The sequence below is a fragment of the Hoplias malabaricus genome, chromosome 12, assembly GCF_029633855.1.
Source record: "Hoplias malabaricus isolate fHopMal1 chromosome 12, fHopMal1.hap1, whole genome shotgun sequence".
Lineage (NCBI taxonomy): Eukaryota > Metazoa > Chordata > Actinopteri > Characiformes > Erythrinidae > Hoplias > Hoplias malabaricus.
Genome location: NC_089811.1, coordinates 9,148,731 through 9,164,725, shown reverse-complemented (window position 1 = coordinate 9,164,725; position 15,995 = coordinate 9,148,731). Strand labels below are relative to the sequence as shown.

At 44.0% G+C, this 15,995-nt stretch overlaps 1 protein-coding gene across 1 annotated transcript in view; it reads left to right on the top strand.

Annotated features, from left to right (window-relative positions):
- kcnh3 (potassium voltage-gated channel, subfamily H (eag-related), member 3) overlaps positions 1-15,995 on the top strand; it is a 124,102-nt gene that overhangs the window by 66,676 nt on the left and 41,431 nt on the right. The window contains exons 2-3 of the mRNA XM_066686179.1: positions 13,105-13,338; positions 15,366-15,500. Coding sequence (XP_066542276.1) covers positions 13,105-13,338; positions 15,366-15,500 — 369 coding nt within the window. The remainder of the gene's footprint in view (positions 1-13,104; positions 13,339-15,365; positions 15,501-15,995) is intronic.

The following is a 15,995-nucleotide window of genomic DNA, read 5'->3' as shown; positions in this document are numbered from 1 at the left end:
CTCCGCTGGCTTTGGGTTGAATGAGGCAAATTAAACTCGGCTTGAACCAGAACCAAATTGACATCCCTCCAGGGAATGGTTAAAAACCTAATACAGCTGTACACCCTGTTTATTATCATATCAATAATTTACCAGTGTTTGGCTCAAAGCTGTTTACAGTATGAAAGCTCAGAGATTGCGCTTAACCACACTGGCACCCAGGTTGTGGCTATCATCCAAGTAAATCAGCATTTAGCCTTGCCTTAAAATCCTCTTTGTGTGTGAATGCCTCAGGCTCTTAGGCACTGTCCACTTGTGTCCAGACGTTTTTGACAACATAGCATTTTTATTTGTGTTTGTCCTGTGTCCACACAAAAAGCAAAGCAGGGCTTCTGAACTTGCTGTGATCTGTCCATGCTGTACCTTCCACTGCAGTGTGGGGGCGCTAGAGTCCACCGTGCTTAGTTCTTTTAAATCAGCTAATTCAGAAGATACCAGCTTTACCACAGTTCTGTACTTGGACGAACCTGCTTTGTCTCTGACAAGTTTGAGAAAGTAATTGCAATTAGGGGTGGGCGATATGGCTCTACAATAATATCATGATATTTCGGGGCATTTTGGCAATAACGATATTCTTGGCGATATGATAAAACACTGAACATTACTATTATTAATTTTACAATATATGTTATTTAAATATAGAAATGTTATTTAATTTAATATTTTAATAGTATTTAATTAAATATAATTCATATACAGTGGAACCTCTACCTACGAACTTGATCCGTTCCGTGACCCGGTTCGTAAGTGGAAAAGTTTGTTTCTCGAGTCAATTTTCACCATTTAAAATAATGGAAAAGCAATTAATGCAATAAATGTTTACAAAACTCCCAAATTAGTAAAATAATACATGTAGCGTTACTAAAAATAAAAAAGAAATACAGTGGAAACAGTAATAAAAAAGAAATAAAGTTGTAAGTGGTTACACATCGCTACCTTGAAGACGTGAAGACTGGCTGGAGGAGTCACACAGTCACTGGCTGTATGACGGGAGGTGGGGGGTGGGTGGAATAACGGAGAGTAGGCGGTGAATGTGGGGAGACGAAGCGTAGATACGGCTTAACTTCGCACGAATTTCGATGTCTGCTATTTACACTAATGCTAAATTGCTAAAGCTACAATGTGCTAATCTTAAAAGCTCACTCAAGTCTGGGCGCTGGGAGACTCGCCTATTGGGGTCAGTGGCCATTTCCAGCTGCCGGCTCGGGTTCGTTTCTAGAGCCGTGGTTCGTTGGTGGAGGCAAAAAATTTCAAATTCGTATCTTAGAAAGTTCATTAGTAGAGGCGTTCGTTAGTAGAGGTTCCAATGTATTAATATTATCAACAATTTTATTACAAATGTAAGCTTCAAACATTCAAAGGAAGCAACAAAAAATCTGCAAACATTTGCTTATTTTATAAACAACAGTAACTTGCCAAGATTCTGATTTTGTGTAAAAAATAATGTAGAATAACAATTCTACAAACAGTAACCTTAAAGCTTCAAAGTAAATAATAAAACAAACAGAATAGTGGCTGTGCTGAGTCAGTGGAGGTTATCTACTGGGATTAGAGCTCATTGGCTGCTGAACTCTTCTAACGGCATTTTTGATTTTCCTCGTCCTCAACCAGGTGCTTCTGCCCAAGGAGGTGACACAGATTAGTGGTGTTTCTGCCTCCTGTTGTTAAAGGCTTCTTTCATTTCTTACATAACATCATGGTTTGTTGTACGTGTGATATTCTGTAACCACACCCCCTCCATATAACTGAAGTCACTACCTATTTTTTGGTGCAAATTCCTCCACCTTTAAAGCCACTTTCCACCGTACTTTCGGGTGTCTAAACGACTCGTGTAATTAACGTATGCCATATTATAGCTAACTGCATGATGTCATTATATAAATAAATCAGAATGTCATGATTATTTTTTTATATAATTTCAAAAATGATGACGATATTATCGTGAACAATATGATTTGGCACAGCCCTAATTGCAATCCAACTGTGAATGCTGAAAGGTAGCGGGAGCATTGTGAAGTGTCGATGGCATCAGCCAGAAACTACACTCTGTCTTTCGGGTCAGTGCTAACAAAACCAACATACCCCAGCTGTCTAAGATTAGTATGGTTCTGACAGGTAATGAGCCGGATGGAGTGAAACGAGTTATATGTCCTGAGCTTTGTCCTGAGCTTCTCTTCCAGAGTTGAGGTTATTCCTTGGCTCCTTACCTCACCAAGAAGGTTGGTCACGGCCAGCTATGAGCCCACTTGACCGTGCTCATGACTCTGAGTGGTCTGCCATGCTCTTTAGTGTAAGCAGAGATATTCTGTAAGACCCTGATGGAGTGGGTGAATGTGCTGAATCCAGTGGTGTTAGCATACGAATGCTAAGAGTAAATGAATTGGGGGATTGGAGGTTTCAGAGCTCAAATGATAGCGCCTCTGCAGCCGTTTATCCCGCTCCAGAAGAACTGCTTTATGTTTGTATGCTGCTAATCAAAGCAGAATTGGAGTAAATTCAGGAGAGGATTTATATTCTTCTCATGGCGCTGTTCCACAGTTTCACAGTCAACATATGGCCTTGTTTCCAGTGTTTCAGCAGAGACGGATGCTAATTTTAGTCGTTCTGAAGCTCAGACCTACTGTAAAACAATGTTTTATTGTCAGCAACATCAACAACACTTTCAGAGCCATAAAAATATAGTTAAATATTTGGGATCACTTCTGGAATTAAGGCATGCATCAGGAACAGTCTGTAAACGTTTGGGGAGGTTGACCAGCTGATGCTGGAACATTGCTAAGGATTTGATGGTGTTCAGCTTCAAGAATGTCAACGAGGTCAGGTATAGATAGTTGGACAATTAGCTCGTCCCAAAATGTGGGTAGATGGACCTCCATCCATCACTCCATGGGGCTTTATATCACTCTCAGTGACACTTGGCTTTGAGCTTGGCGTCAGTAGACTTCCATTACATGCTTTTCTATGCAGCTTGGTCTCAATGTGACTTTACATAAGCACATATTTTACTGAAAGACCATTACCAGGATTCATACAATGTGGGTGGTGATGTGAGATTTCTGGCAACCCAGCATGACAAATCAGCCTTAAAACGTCCTAAATTTAAACCTAACCCTAATCCTAACCGGGCGGCACGGTGGCGCAGCAGGTAGTGTCGCAGTCACACAGCTCCAGGGACCTGGAGGTTGTGGGTTCAATTCCCGCTCCGGGTGACTGTCTGTGAGGAGTTGGTGTGTTTTCCCTGTGTCTGAGTGGGTTTCCTCTGGGCGCTCCGGTTTCCTCCCACAGTCCAAAAACACACGTTGGTAGGTGGATTTGTGACTCAAAAAGTGTCCATAGGTGTGAATGAATGTGCGAGTGTGTGTTGCCCTGTGAAGGACTGGCGCCGCGACCCTGAACTGGATAAGGGTTACAGATAATGAATGAATGAATGAACCCTAACCTCCAAAATTTGAGAAAATGCTTTGAGCTTCCCCTAGCAGAAAACAGCACTGGTTCTGTAGCTTTTCTTCGTGTTCATAACAGAGTATGAGTTGATTTAGTGAAACGGCACCACCAGTGTTAACTAACAGCCATAACCAACCACAGAAATTTGATGAATACCTGGGGTCAGTGGTGGATGCATCTTAAAGTAGCCAAACACACTCTTTTTAACTGGCGTCTGTAAACATTTCAATGTAAACATTAGTGTCTACATTTTGTAGCAAGCTTTAAGAAGCAGTGAAGTCTCCAGACGCCGGATTCCCTTCACCAGCATTGTAAACGACCCTAACTAAAACAGAGCACTTCACATTATCGATCGGACTCGATTTGTTGGCCTGTCTCAACTATTTAATTAAGCAGGACTCAGAGGAATTCCACCTTAAGAGCCTTCACTGTTCACTGGAACAGAGCAGCGTGGGTGTCTTGCTTGAGATGAGTCCACAACCTTTTGGCTGGCGGTAAACGCTCTGATGGCTGCATTAACCTGCGTTAATTACCGATGATGGAGCACTTCCCATTACGCACCATTTGTTTTGTGTAATTAATTAAGGACTTAAACCACAGCGAAGGAAAAATGTGACATGATGTGTTCACTTGGGCCTGGAGCATCAGATTAAAGTTAATTTCTTGTTATTTTCAGGCTTCTATTGTTTGTTTATCGTCATTGGTTCTTACAGTAAAAGATGTGTGAGTGTGTGTAACTCGACACCATCCTCAGATTTTGGATCTTATGACTAGTCTCAGCCACAGACGTTCCGCCCACAAGTTGACAGAGAGTCTGATACCTTCAGTGCACAAACCAGCGCCGTTCTGATTGGCTCTCTGTACATCTGCGTATACACACCTCAGTGTATCGTGGCTCTGGTATTGGTCCAACGTGAATCTTAAAGACTGTCAGGTCAAAATAGCTGACTTATGATTGGTCCTTTTGCCTGTCAGTCAGGTTTCTTTTCCTGCAGGTATAGGTGGGCAAACATGCAGGACACCATTGTGACATAAGTTGTGACTTAATTCATACCTGGACGGGGCATCGAACCCCAGTCTTTTCCAGGTTAACAAACTTCAGCCTCAATATTATGTGACTAATATGCCCCAAGTAGCTAATTTGCAGTGTGTGTGTGTGGGGGGGGGGGTGGAGTTAATCAGGTGCAGTAAATTTGGCGACCAATTAGCATAATGCTAATTAGCACCTTTATTCTGTGTTTTTATGAGATGTACACTTTTCGGAGGTTAACAGGAATGTGTCCACCTTCTCTGATACAGATACAGTACAGGGCTTTATCACAGAGTCAATCTGGAGATGGGGTGTTTTACTGACATGTTCATCCCTAACTGAATCTCATGAATAACACTATCATCATTTAATTACTCTCTCTCTCTCTCTCTCTCTCTCTCTCACAAACACTTATATTTACAGGCTCACCTCCTAACAGCACAAATTGTTATTACCTACACACTGGGGCTTGGTTTCTATCTCTTCCCTCTCTTGCTTTATCTCTCTCTTTCTCTCTCTCTCTCTCTCTCTCTCTCTCTCTCTCTCTCTCTCTCTCACTCTCACTCACTCACTTTCTCTCTCTCTCTCTCATCTCCAGCATGACCCCCCCTCACCCCACCACCACACTCACATGGCTATAATCAGTCATCAGTGGGGGCAGCTTCCTCACTTCAGAGAGACAGGGAGAGTGAGAGAGGAGGTGGTGAATGTGAAAAGAGGTTAAAAATGAGAGCACATGGCAGAGAGGGATAAATGAGAGAGAGAGAGAGAGAGAGAGAGAAATAAGAACAGAAGGGACCCAAAGGTCGAGACTTAGAGAGAAAGTGGACAAAAAGGTGGGAAAAGGGGATCAAGAGCAAGAAGGGAAAAAAAGCAAGGTGAGAGACAAGGAGAAAGAAAGAGAGAGAGAGAGAGAGAGAGAGAGAGAGAGATGTGTGTGTGTGTGTGTGTGTGTGTGTTGGATCTGTGGCATGGGTGTAATTATATTGCCAAAGTGCCACCTCTCTGTGTGTTGCTTGGCTCTGGTAAATAGCCTGCTGTCTGCAGTGGAGCTGCGCTGTCTGCGGTGGAGCTGCGCTGTCTGCATTTTCACTGCATTTAGAAAGAGTTGAAACAGCTGAAGCTGGAAAACCTGCCGTCATCTCTGTGTCTCTTCCTCGTGGATTATTACAGCATACGATGTGTTTAATGAAAAACGGCGCTCTGTGTTTCACTGACGTCCAAACACTTTCCGCCTCTCTCTATCTTTATCTGCTCACCCCACACCAGCCCTTTATAGGTGCAGTGGGCTTCTTCAAAGGCTCTTTGATTCAGTCTGAGCCAATAAGCAACCTGTGGGACCACACACACACACACACAAACACACACACACACACACTCACTGTCCCTGCGCTGCCTGGTTTGTTCAGGATCACACTGTGTTGAATGTAGATACCAAACCACTGCAGATATTTCCAACTATCAACACTGAGCTGCTTTATTATAGCTGTCCACATCCAAATCCACTGTCTCAGTTTAGTCGTCCACCACAACCCCGTTGGCTTTTTCACAGGCACTGCAAATGCAGCTTACAGATGCTTAGTCCCTGTTCTCTCATGGTTCAGAGTGAGCTGAGTAAAGACTAAACTGTGGCGTATAAACCTTGCAGAGCTCTGATTGTCCAGAGAGAGTCGTCACTCTACGCCACGCAACGCAGACGACCAGCACTAACTCTCCATCTGTAAAATCTCCAGCTACAGCAGAGATCACATTTGTTTTTATTCGACTCACAACAGCAGCTCGTGGAATTACGCTGTGGTCTTTTGAAGATGTTCAAACGCTCCTTGGATCAGTGGCTGACAAAAGAATCCAGCGAGAACTGAAAGCTTAAACAAGGAAGGAACAAACTCTACTGATCTGTCTGAACTGATGAAGGAGCTGGGTTCAGTCCCCAACAACAACAACAACAACAACACGTGGATACACAATGAGTAAACAACTTTTAACGTTACCGCCGGTGTTGTTGTGGTTTCCAAAGCCTGTTGTTCCCATTAGAGATGGGGTTTGAGACATCACCAGATACATTTCAGGGGGAGCTGTGGGAGTGGAAAATCAACCAGGGACCAAACAGAAAGTAGGCTCTGGTAGAGCCCAGTAGAGCCCAGTAGAGCTCAGTAGAGCCCAGTAGAGCTGGTACCATACAGTGGGCTGTTGAGTGCAAACTCCATCCCTGAGGAACAGTGTGATCTCACACTAAAGTGAAAATCACTAAGTTAGAGTCTTTTGTGAGATTTCACAGTGAGTGTAAAGTCTAGGATTTGGCTTTTATTCTCTGGGAGTGATCCATTCATGAGCTCCATTGAGCGGAGCAGCCATTCACAGGAACAGCAATTATAACAGAGTCAAGTTACAAGAGGACCTTCTTCAAACCTCTTACTCATTCACCTCTAAAACAGAGAGAGAGAGAGAGAGAGAGAGAGAGAGAGAGAGAGACAGAGAGAGAGAGACAGAGAGAGAGAGAGAGAGAGAGAGACAGAGAGAGAGAGAAAGAGAGAAAGGGGGGGGGGGGGGGGGGGTTGGGAGGGCGAGAGAGAAGTTTGGGGTTAGAGAGAGGGAGGGGGGGCAGGGCAGAGAGAAGAGAACCTGGGCTCCCTTCAGGTTCCCTGTTGTCAGTGAGAACACAGCCGCGGGGCTGAAGAGACTTTAACAAGTTCTCATAAATCTCTCATAAATCTCGCACATTCAGAGGAGCGTTGTTTTGGAGGAGCGGCTTGGGGTGGTAGGGGGTAGGGGTTGGGGGGTGTGTTCAGGTGGTCTTGATATTTTGTGTGCTATGATCACAGATCTTAGAGCAACATGTCTCCAAAATTCATTGCATGTGGCCTTCACCTGGCTTACTCACTCACTCACTCCCAGTCTGGAACTGCACCACAGGGGGTGCTGTTTTTCACATGTTCACTCTCAGATAGGGACTGCTCCACAAGGTTGTGGTTGGGGGCTATTTTGTTTTCTATCAGTGACACCTTAATATTGAGCCAACTCAGTGTGTGTGTCAGTGTGTATAGGTGTGTATCAGTGTGTATCGGCGTGTACTGGTATGTATCAGTGTGTATTGATGTGTAATCAGTGTTAATCACTGTGGAACCCATGTGTATCAGTCTATATCACTCTGTATCAGTGTGAATCGCTGTGTAATCAGTGTTAATCACTGTGGAACCAGGGTGTATCAGTCTATATCACTCTGTATCGGTGTGAATCGCTGTGTAATCAGTGTTAATCACTGTGGAACCAGTGTGTATCCGTCTATATCACTCTGTATCGGTGTGAATCGCTGTGTAATCAGTGTTAATCACTGTTGAACCAGTGTGTATCAGTCTATATCATTCTGTATCGGTGTGAATTGCTGTGTAATCAGTGTTAATGACTGTTGAACCAGTGTGTATCAGTCTATATCGATCTGTATCTGTGTGCATCGGTGTGTAATCAGTGTGTATCAGTCTATATAGCTCTGTATCATTCTGTATCTGTGTATAATCAGTGTTAATCATGGTGTAACCAGGGTGTATCAGTCTATATCACTCTGTATCAGTGTGTAATCAGTGTGTATCAGTCTATATAGCGCTGTATCACTGTGTAATTGGTGTTAATCACTGTATAATCAGTGTGTATCAGGATGTATCAATGTGTATGGCTGTGTATCACTATGTACCAAGTGTGTATCTGTGACAACTGGGAGACAACACACTGTGTTTGTCTGTGTTTATACACACCGTCCAGATCGGTGGATGTTCTCCAGTTTAGTGTGTGTGTGTGTGTGTTTTCCATCGTGTGTATGAGTGTCTGTTAGTTCGTGCTTGCTTTGGGTACAGTACATAATATTCAATATTCAACAGACAGTACACGTCATTGTTTGTGTGTGTGTGTGTGTGTGTGTGTGTGTGTGTGTGGGCAGAAGCTCTCTCGTTCTTTTAATTCTCTATTAGTTCTTTCTCAGTTCTCCTGTTCTCATGGTTCTTTGAGCTCTGTCATTCTCTCAGTTTCCTCCTTGTTCTCTTGTTGAAAATGAAGAGGAACATAATTAAAACAGAAATTATTCCTGAAGCGTGGCAGATCTCCTTCATATTCAGACTCTCCTCCCTTCGTACGTCGGGAGATGATTTATTTGGGGATGGGGTTGGTGGCTGTTTGAGAACGAGGGATATTGATGATACCACGCCTGACACAGACATAACAAATCAACAATAAACAGCAGCAGATGCAGGACAAGAAAACAAAAGGCCGTCTGACGCCACACAGAAAAATTCCAGCATCAAACCTTGACGCCTCCAGCTCTGCCGCCGGCAAGGGCTCATCTGCAAGAGAAAAGAGAGTGGACGCCGAGGCTCCTCTGAAGCCAGGGTCAGAACCACTGTGAAGGACTTCTGAGGAAAACACATGGAGAGTTCAAAGAGGCGTCCATCCGAGTTTAGAGTTCAGCCGTTCAGGTGTTTGAACTTAGCCAAGCACATCAGGTCACGGAACGGAGAGACAGGATTGTCCACTCTGATATCAATGTTGGCTTTTCATCGAGGCTTCCTCAGTTCTGCGTCTCTCACAGTCTCATGTCCAGCTCAGGGAGTCTCTCGAGGGAGATTTGTGGGTCCCTGTGGGAGCCTACCCAGAATCACTAGGTGCAAAGCAGGAACACATCCTGGAGGGGGCGCCAGTCCTTCACAGGGCGACACACACTCACACCTATGGACACTTTTGAGTCACCAATCCACCTACCAACGTGTGGGCCATGGAAAGAGACCAAAGGACCGAAGCAGACAGTCACCTGGAGTGGGACATCAACCCACAAACCCAGGACCCTGGAGGTAGAGACACTACCTGCTGCAGCAACATGCAGTTTATACCAGGTGAATTAAATATAATTGCCACTTGTTACATGTGTGCAAACTCTTGTCGTGGATGTTCATGTAAATGTCTGGCAAAACGACATGAAGGAGCAGCCTAACCCTAACTCTAACCCTAAACCTAACCCTGACACCAAACCCAAAATCCATAAATCTAACCCCACACTTAACCCCGAAACGTGGAGCCCTAACCTTAAACTTAACTCTAAAACTAACTCTAACCCTAAACTGAACACATTTCCTGTTTCATCACTTTCTCCTGGTTCTGTGTGTTTTGGTTAATACCATGGTTTTTTTTTTTTGGTTTTGTGTTTGCCTTGTGCTTTGTTTTTACTTGTCTCCCTTAGCCACGCCCCACACCTATGAGCTTTAAGGCTGACATGTGACTGAGCTCACAGGTGCATCCTATCGGTTGTTTTACAATACAAAGTATGACAAGTTCAACCTGCAGTTCAACCTTGGTAGTACCAGTTTGGCGAGTTCGATTTATGAGTACAAACTCCCAAGGAAAAAAAAAAGAAAAAGAAAAAATAAAAAATTGCTTAGGACATACTTAATATAACATTTTTACTATAAACATATTTTATTTATTGTTTTGATGTATAAGTGTATGCAGAAAAGACTGCATATTTATTTTTAACCGTGACATCACTGGTGGACAACAGCTGAACAACGCCGCGGTAAAACACCGTTATGACTGACTGTTATGACAGTATCTCGCTAAATAACCAACATTATTCATGACAATATCCTAGCAATAAGCTAAACTCAAATGTAGAGGTACCGTTATTCTTGTAAATGTGATCGAAGTCGAACTCGAATTCATCCGACACCATAAACCTCCGTAATGCAGCTACGTAGCCGAGTATAATCTGAGCCACCGAGTTTAGCGAGTCAAGCTAACGCTAACTAACACCAACTAAAACAGGCGAAGTGAGTGTCCTTACCCTGTTTACCTCCATGTTACAGAGGCTCTTGAACACCTTTCGTTGGTGTCCTTACATGCCCATATTGTTGGAAAAGCGCCAGTGAAATGAGCTACAGATAACGGAGTGAGCGGAGGGTCCTTTCCAAAGTGCCCGTTTAAAGTGGACAAATTTAGTCCATTTTCTGGATATTTTGGGATCTTTGGGCCATTTGCTCACAGATGTCCCACTGTACATTGAATGATTGCAGCCAAAAACAACACACCTTTTCGTCATTTTGCATTAAATTAAGTGCAACTTCTAGAGTTGTTGTCCACCATCTACGTCACAGGCAAGACGCCTATTAGAGTTTCCGAACACCGTTGGGGGGGGGGGGGTCTTTTAAAACTTATTCCTTGAATTAGTAAGAAATAACATGTTTTCTGACTATCAATAAACACAAGTTAGGAACTCAAATTCCACTGTGTTTATTTGTTGGACACTTTCATATCGCTGGTGCTTAGCCTTTAACGAAATGAACACAGTTGCTGAGTCGATTATGCTCATAACATTGATGCTGTAGCTCAATGCAACCTCAGCATGAAAGACTCTTCAGGAAATGTTAGACTGGCCGCTGCTGATTGACCTGTAGCTCAAATGAAAGCATGCTGTGCCGAGGAAGGTAATCACAAACCAAATATTACAGATCACTCAGAGGAGTAACTATATTATTTAAGCTTTAAACGCTTTAAATGTCACTGTCTGAGGGAGAGGAATAAACAGCACAGCAATATCAAGACTCTGGGACTGAGGAACCCACCCTGGTTTTAAGGAACATAGTCTGTAGAAATACCCAGGAGTCCGGCAGCAGAATGAAAAACATTTAAGCCACCACTGACCACACAGGAGCTCACCACACCACAGGACCCCTACAGAGCAGGTCTGATTTGGGTGGTGGATCATTCTCAGCGCTGCAGTGACTCTGACGTGGTGGTGGTGGTGGTGTGTTAGTGTGTGTTATGCTGGTGCGACTGGATCAGACACAGCATCTGCTGCTGGAGTTTTAAACATCAGTTCCACTGCTGGACTTAGAATAGTCCACAAATCTGACAGCACCCTGTGTCCACTGATGAAGGACTAGAGTATGACCAGCACACATCTACGAGGTGGACCAATGAGGGAGGACTGTCTTAACATAGTGGGCAGTGGGTTTAAAACCTCCAGTGGCAACTGCTGTGTCTGATCCACAGGGGCATAATGGCTTATTAAAACATTCATTATATTTGGGGTATTAATATATAACTATATTGGCTCTTAAAAGCTGTCCTGGTCTAACACCAGACCCTCTGTGACTGACGTTAGGAGCTGTTGGTTTGTGTTTGTGCAGAAGGTAATCATCTTTCCCTGCTCTGTTGATGCTGTCAATCCTTCGTTAGCCGTTAGCACACTTCATAACACTCACACTCACCTGGACTGGACGCTGCGGGGGTCTGAAGCCACTTAACCGGGAGATACAGTGCTTTGGTATGGATGGAGGGATGAAGAGCGGGTGAAGGGATGGAGGGAAGAGGAAGGGATGAAGGAAGGAATGGGGAGAGGATAACATAGGCAAAAAAGAGAGAAACAATTAGAAACAACAAACCTCTGTGAACAGAGAGACATGAGAAAAGAAAGGGAAATATATTCCTCTCTCTCTATCTCTCTCTCACTCACTCACTCTCTGTTTTGCTCTCTATATCTTTATCTTTCACTCCCCACTCTAACGTTTCCTCTCTCTGGTTGAGATCTGAGTCTCCTGATAAAACACAAGGGCTTTAATTTTATAGACCCCTCTCTCTCCATCTATTTTTAGCTCTTGTTATTTCTTTCTTGTTCATCTCTTGTGTGCACTTCTCTTTCCCTTCCTATCTGACTTTTCTATCTCCACATACAGCACACAGCAATCACTGTAACCCTCTCTCTCTCTCTCTCTCTCTCTCTCTCTCTCTCTCTCTCTCATCCTGAATAAAGAGTCTGACCTCACACGGGGGGCTTTGGGGGCTTTGTTGTGATTGTTGTTGTTATTTTCTTGTTTTTTTGTGTGTATTGTGGGGGGGGGGGTCTACAGCTGTGGCCATTCTACACTATGTTACAGTCGTTTGTTCCCCTCTCTCTCTCTCTCTCTCTCTCTGGGCATTCCTCATTCACACTTCTCTGTGCTGCTGAGAGTTTATTCATCCTCTCAGTTGTGTCCCAAGCCGTTTGTTTTTGGATGTGGGAGGGGCTTTTGTGTGGCTCAGAGCTTGTGGACTTCTCCTATTGTGTGTGTGTGTGTGTGTAGTAAATTCCTGCTGAGGAAAAGCACCTGTGGGTTGTTTCATAAGTCAGAATGATGTGGTGTGTGTTTCTGAAAGCGTTTATGTGCTGGTTATTGTAGGGAATTTGGGCATGATTCATAATCACAGGCCTGTTATCCTTCCTCCCTTTATTCCTGCTACCGTCCCTTTAAGAGCGGTGCATGTAAATGAGATCTATCCTGATTGGCAGAGCAATATTTTATTGAGACACTCCTCATGGCTTCAGTGTCAGTGAATGATGTCGAATAACTGTAGTCTGAAAGGATATCTATGTATTAATATTTTGGAGGGTTTGTGACATCACAAAACAAAGAGGTTAATTTTAAAGTGGAATTAGGGACGAGACACAAAGACAAATGAATACATGGGATAACAGACTTTAGGATCTCGTTGTACTCTCTTGCTTTGGCAGTTAGTGTTCTCCCGCGAGCGTGTTGAACTCTTCACTGTAAGATGTTTCTCTGTGTTTCTTGCAGACAGCAACTTTGTGCTGGGGAATGCGCAGGTGCAGTCGCTCTACCCCATCGTTTACTGTTCGGATGGGTTCTGCGAGCTGACTGGTTACGCCCGCGCCGAGCTCATGCAGAAGAGCTGCGCGTGTCACTTCCTGTTCGGCCCTGAGACCAGCGACAGACTGACGGCACAGATCCAGAGCGCTCTCGACGAGCGGAGGGAGTTCAAGACTGAGCTCGTCTTCTACAAGAAAGGAGGTGAGAGAGAGAGAGAGAGAGAGAGAGAGAGAGAGAGAGAGAGAGAGAGAGAGAGAGATGGAGTGAGTGAGAGATGCCTAGGTGTGGGGGGTGTCATTTATTGATAGGAAACTGGGGTGGGGGCCCTTCAAACGGAAAATTTTCAGAATCACACTCCAAAGGGAGGGTTATGACGCCTTATGAATCACTGGTGAGACGCTGTGCAGCGCCCAAAGCAACCCACAGATGTCTGTATTTTCTCCTTTGAACTCTATGATCACCAGTGTATTATCTTTAATAAGTTTATTGTAGTTTCAGTGGATTATGGCTCTTTACTTCAGAACAAGGAGAAAACAGCCCTAGTAGTAGCTGTCTCTGTAGTTAGCTATAAATTCCCAGTTCCACCTTAAATAGTGAAGCAATTACACTGCTACTGCAACATTTAAGGTGGAACTGGAAGTTCGAACAAACATCTCCAGGATGAGACTCTAAATTGAGTTCCATATCACAGAAGAGTGAGGAGAGGGGGATAATATACGATTGTGGAACTCTTCTGAAGGAGAATGAGGTCCAGCAACTCCTCTGATATCACTGCAGACTGGTGCAGAGCTGCTACAGAGCAGCGCTAATCACCTGGGAATTAAACCCTGATCTTCTTGAAGGGTTGTCCTGTTTTGTGGGGGGATTTTAACCACTACGCCCTGTAACTCAGCTCTAAAAACAAGGGGAAGGGATAAAAACAAGAACCAGGATTCACTCCCTCTTTTAAATTCAGATTGTGTCAGTATCTCTCACCCTTCGCTGACAGTCCTCTGCTGCCGAGACTTCATTGATTTGTCCAAATTGTTTGTGAAACCTCCCTGAGAGTCCTGGGTAGCATCCAGTGCACCTGTGGACTCAGAATGGACGCTTGCGCTTGATTACACCGGCGTGTGTCCTCGTCTGAACCTTGTTTTTGTGGCTTTGTGTGAAGATAAAAGATAAAATAGAGCTGAGTTATTTTCTAAACAGAAGTTTCTCAGAACACACTCCACACACTCCACACACTCCTTAAACTCCACACTCTTGGTTTGATTCCTAGTCCTTGTTTTTCACCTCTGTGCTGTTTGGGAATAAAGGGAATAGTAGATCATAGCTGTCGGAAACACACACACACACACACACACACACACAGACATTGCATTTCTGCTACTGTGGATTACTTTTCTGTCAATCAAACTCTTGTAAAGTAACCTCCACTGGCCACTTTATCAGAAACACCCCCTTCTACTAACACTCACTGGCCACTTTATCAGAAACACCCCCCTTCTACTGACCCTCACTGGCCACTTTATCAGAAACACCCCCCTTCTACTGACCCTCACTGGCCACTTTATCAGAAACACCCCCCTTCTACTGACCCTCACTGGCCACTTTATCAGAAACACCCCCCTTCTACTGACCCTCACTGGCCACTTTATCAGAAACACCCCCCTTCTACTGACACTCACTGGCCACTTTATCAGAAACACCCCCCTTCTACTGACCCTCACTGGCCACTTTATCAGAAACACTCCCCTTCTACTGACCCTCACTGGCCACTTTATCAGAAACACCCCCCTTCTACTGACCCTCACTGGCCACTTTATCAGAAACACCCCCCTTCTACTGACACTCACTGGCCACTTTATCAGAAACACCCCTCTTCTACTGACACTCACTGGCCACTTTATCAGAAACACCCCTCTTCTAAAGAAGTGAATGGGGCAGGGGTAGAGGGGTTTCTCCACATCGTGTAAAAAAAACTTTTGAGTGATGGACCATTTAAAGCAGCATCTGAGTGGAACACTCCTTTAATCCTTAACATCTTTCTCTTTAATGAGGCGCTCACAGCATGTTTTAGGTCGAAGGGAACGAGCGGAAGGCTGTGTTTGACGAACAGTGTTTTCCTGTCCTTTTGTGGCATAAATGTGATGTTAATGTGGCTCTAAGACACACACACACACACACACACACACACACACACACATACACACACACACTTTTAAATGAAAGTCTCTGATTGACAGGAACAAAGTTCTGGTGTCTGTTGGATATTGTTCCTATCAAAAACGAGAAGGGGGAGGTTGTCCTGTTCCTCGTGTCCCATAAAGACATCACGGACAATAAAAAGGACCAGGATGCAGAACAGTGTCCAGAGACGGGTGAGTACACACACACACACACACACGCACACCCTATCCTGCCTGTTTACAGTGATGTTTTGGGACTTTACATTAACGTACATACATTTAATGGGAACCTACACTTACTTTAACCATAAATACTTCTACACTAACACTGACACTGACCTTAACACACGTCTTCACCTTAAAATGGAAAGACTGATGTTGTGGGGAGGGGCTTGTGGAGGGAAGTCTCCTCCATGTAAATCATTAAAACAAATGCCGGTCCCTACATAGCGATTAAAACCTTACACTCACTTACACACACAATCTAGATGATGTAATCTGATTACAGAAAGCATGTATTTGTAATCACAGTAGGATCCAGTAGGATTGTGAAGTGTCTAATCAGATTACTCGTCCCGTTTATGGAGGACTGTTTTATTTCAGGATTATATTTAATCCCAAATCACTCATAAATCAGTCTAATTATTTACTGCCTCTGTCCGAAAGTGTGTAGACACCCACATCACA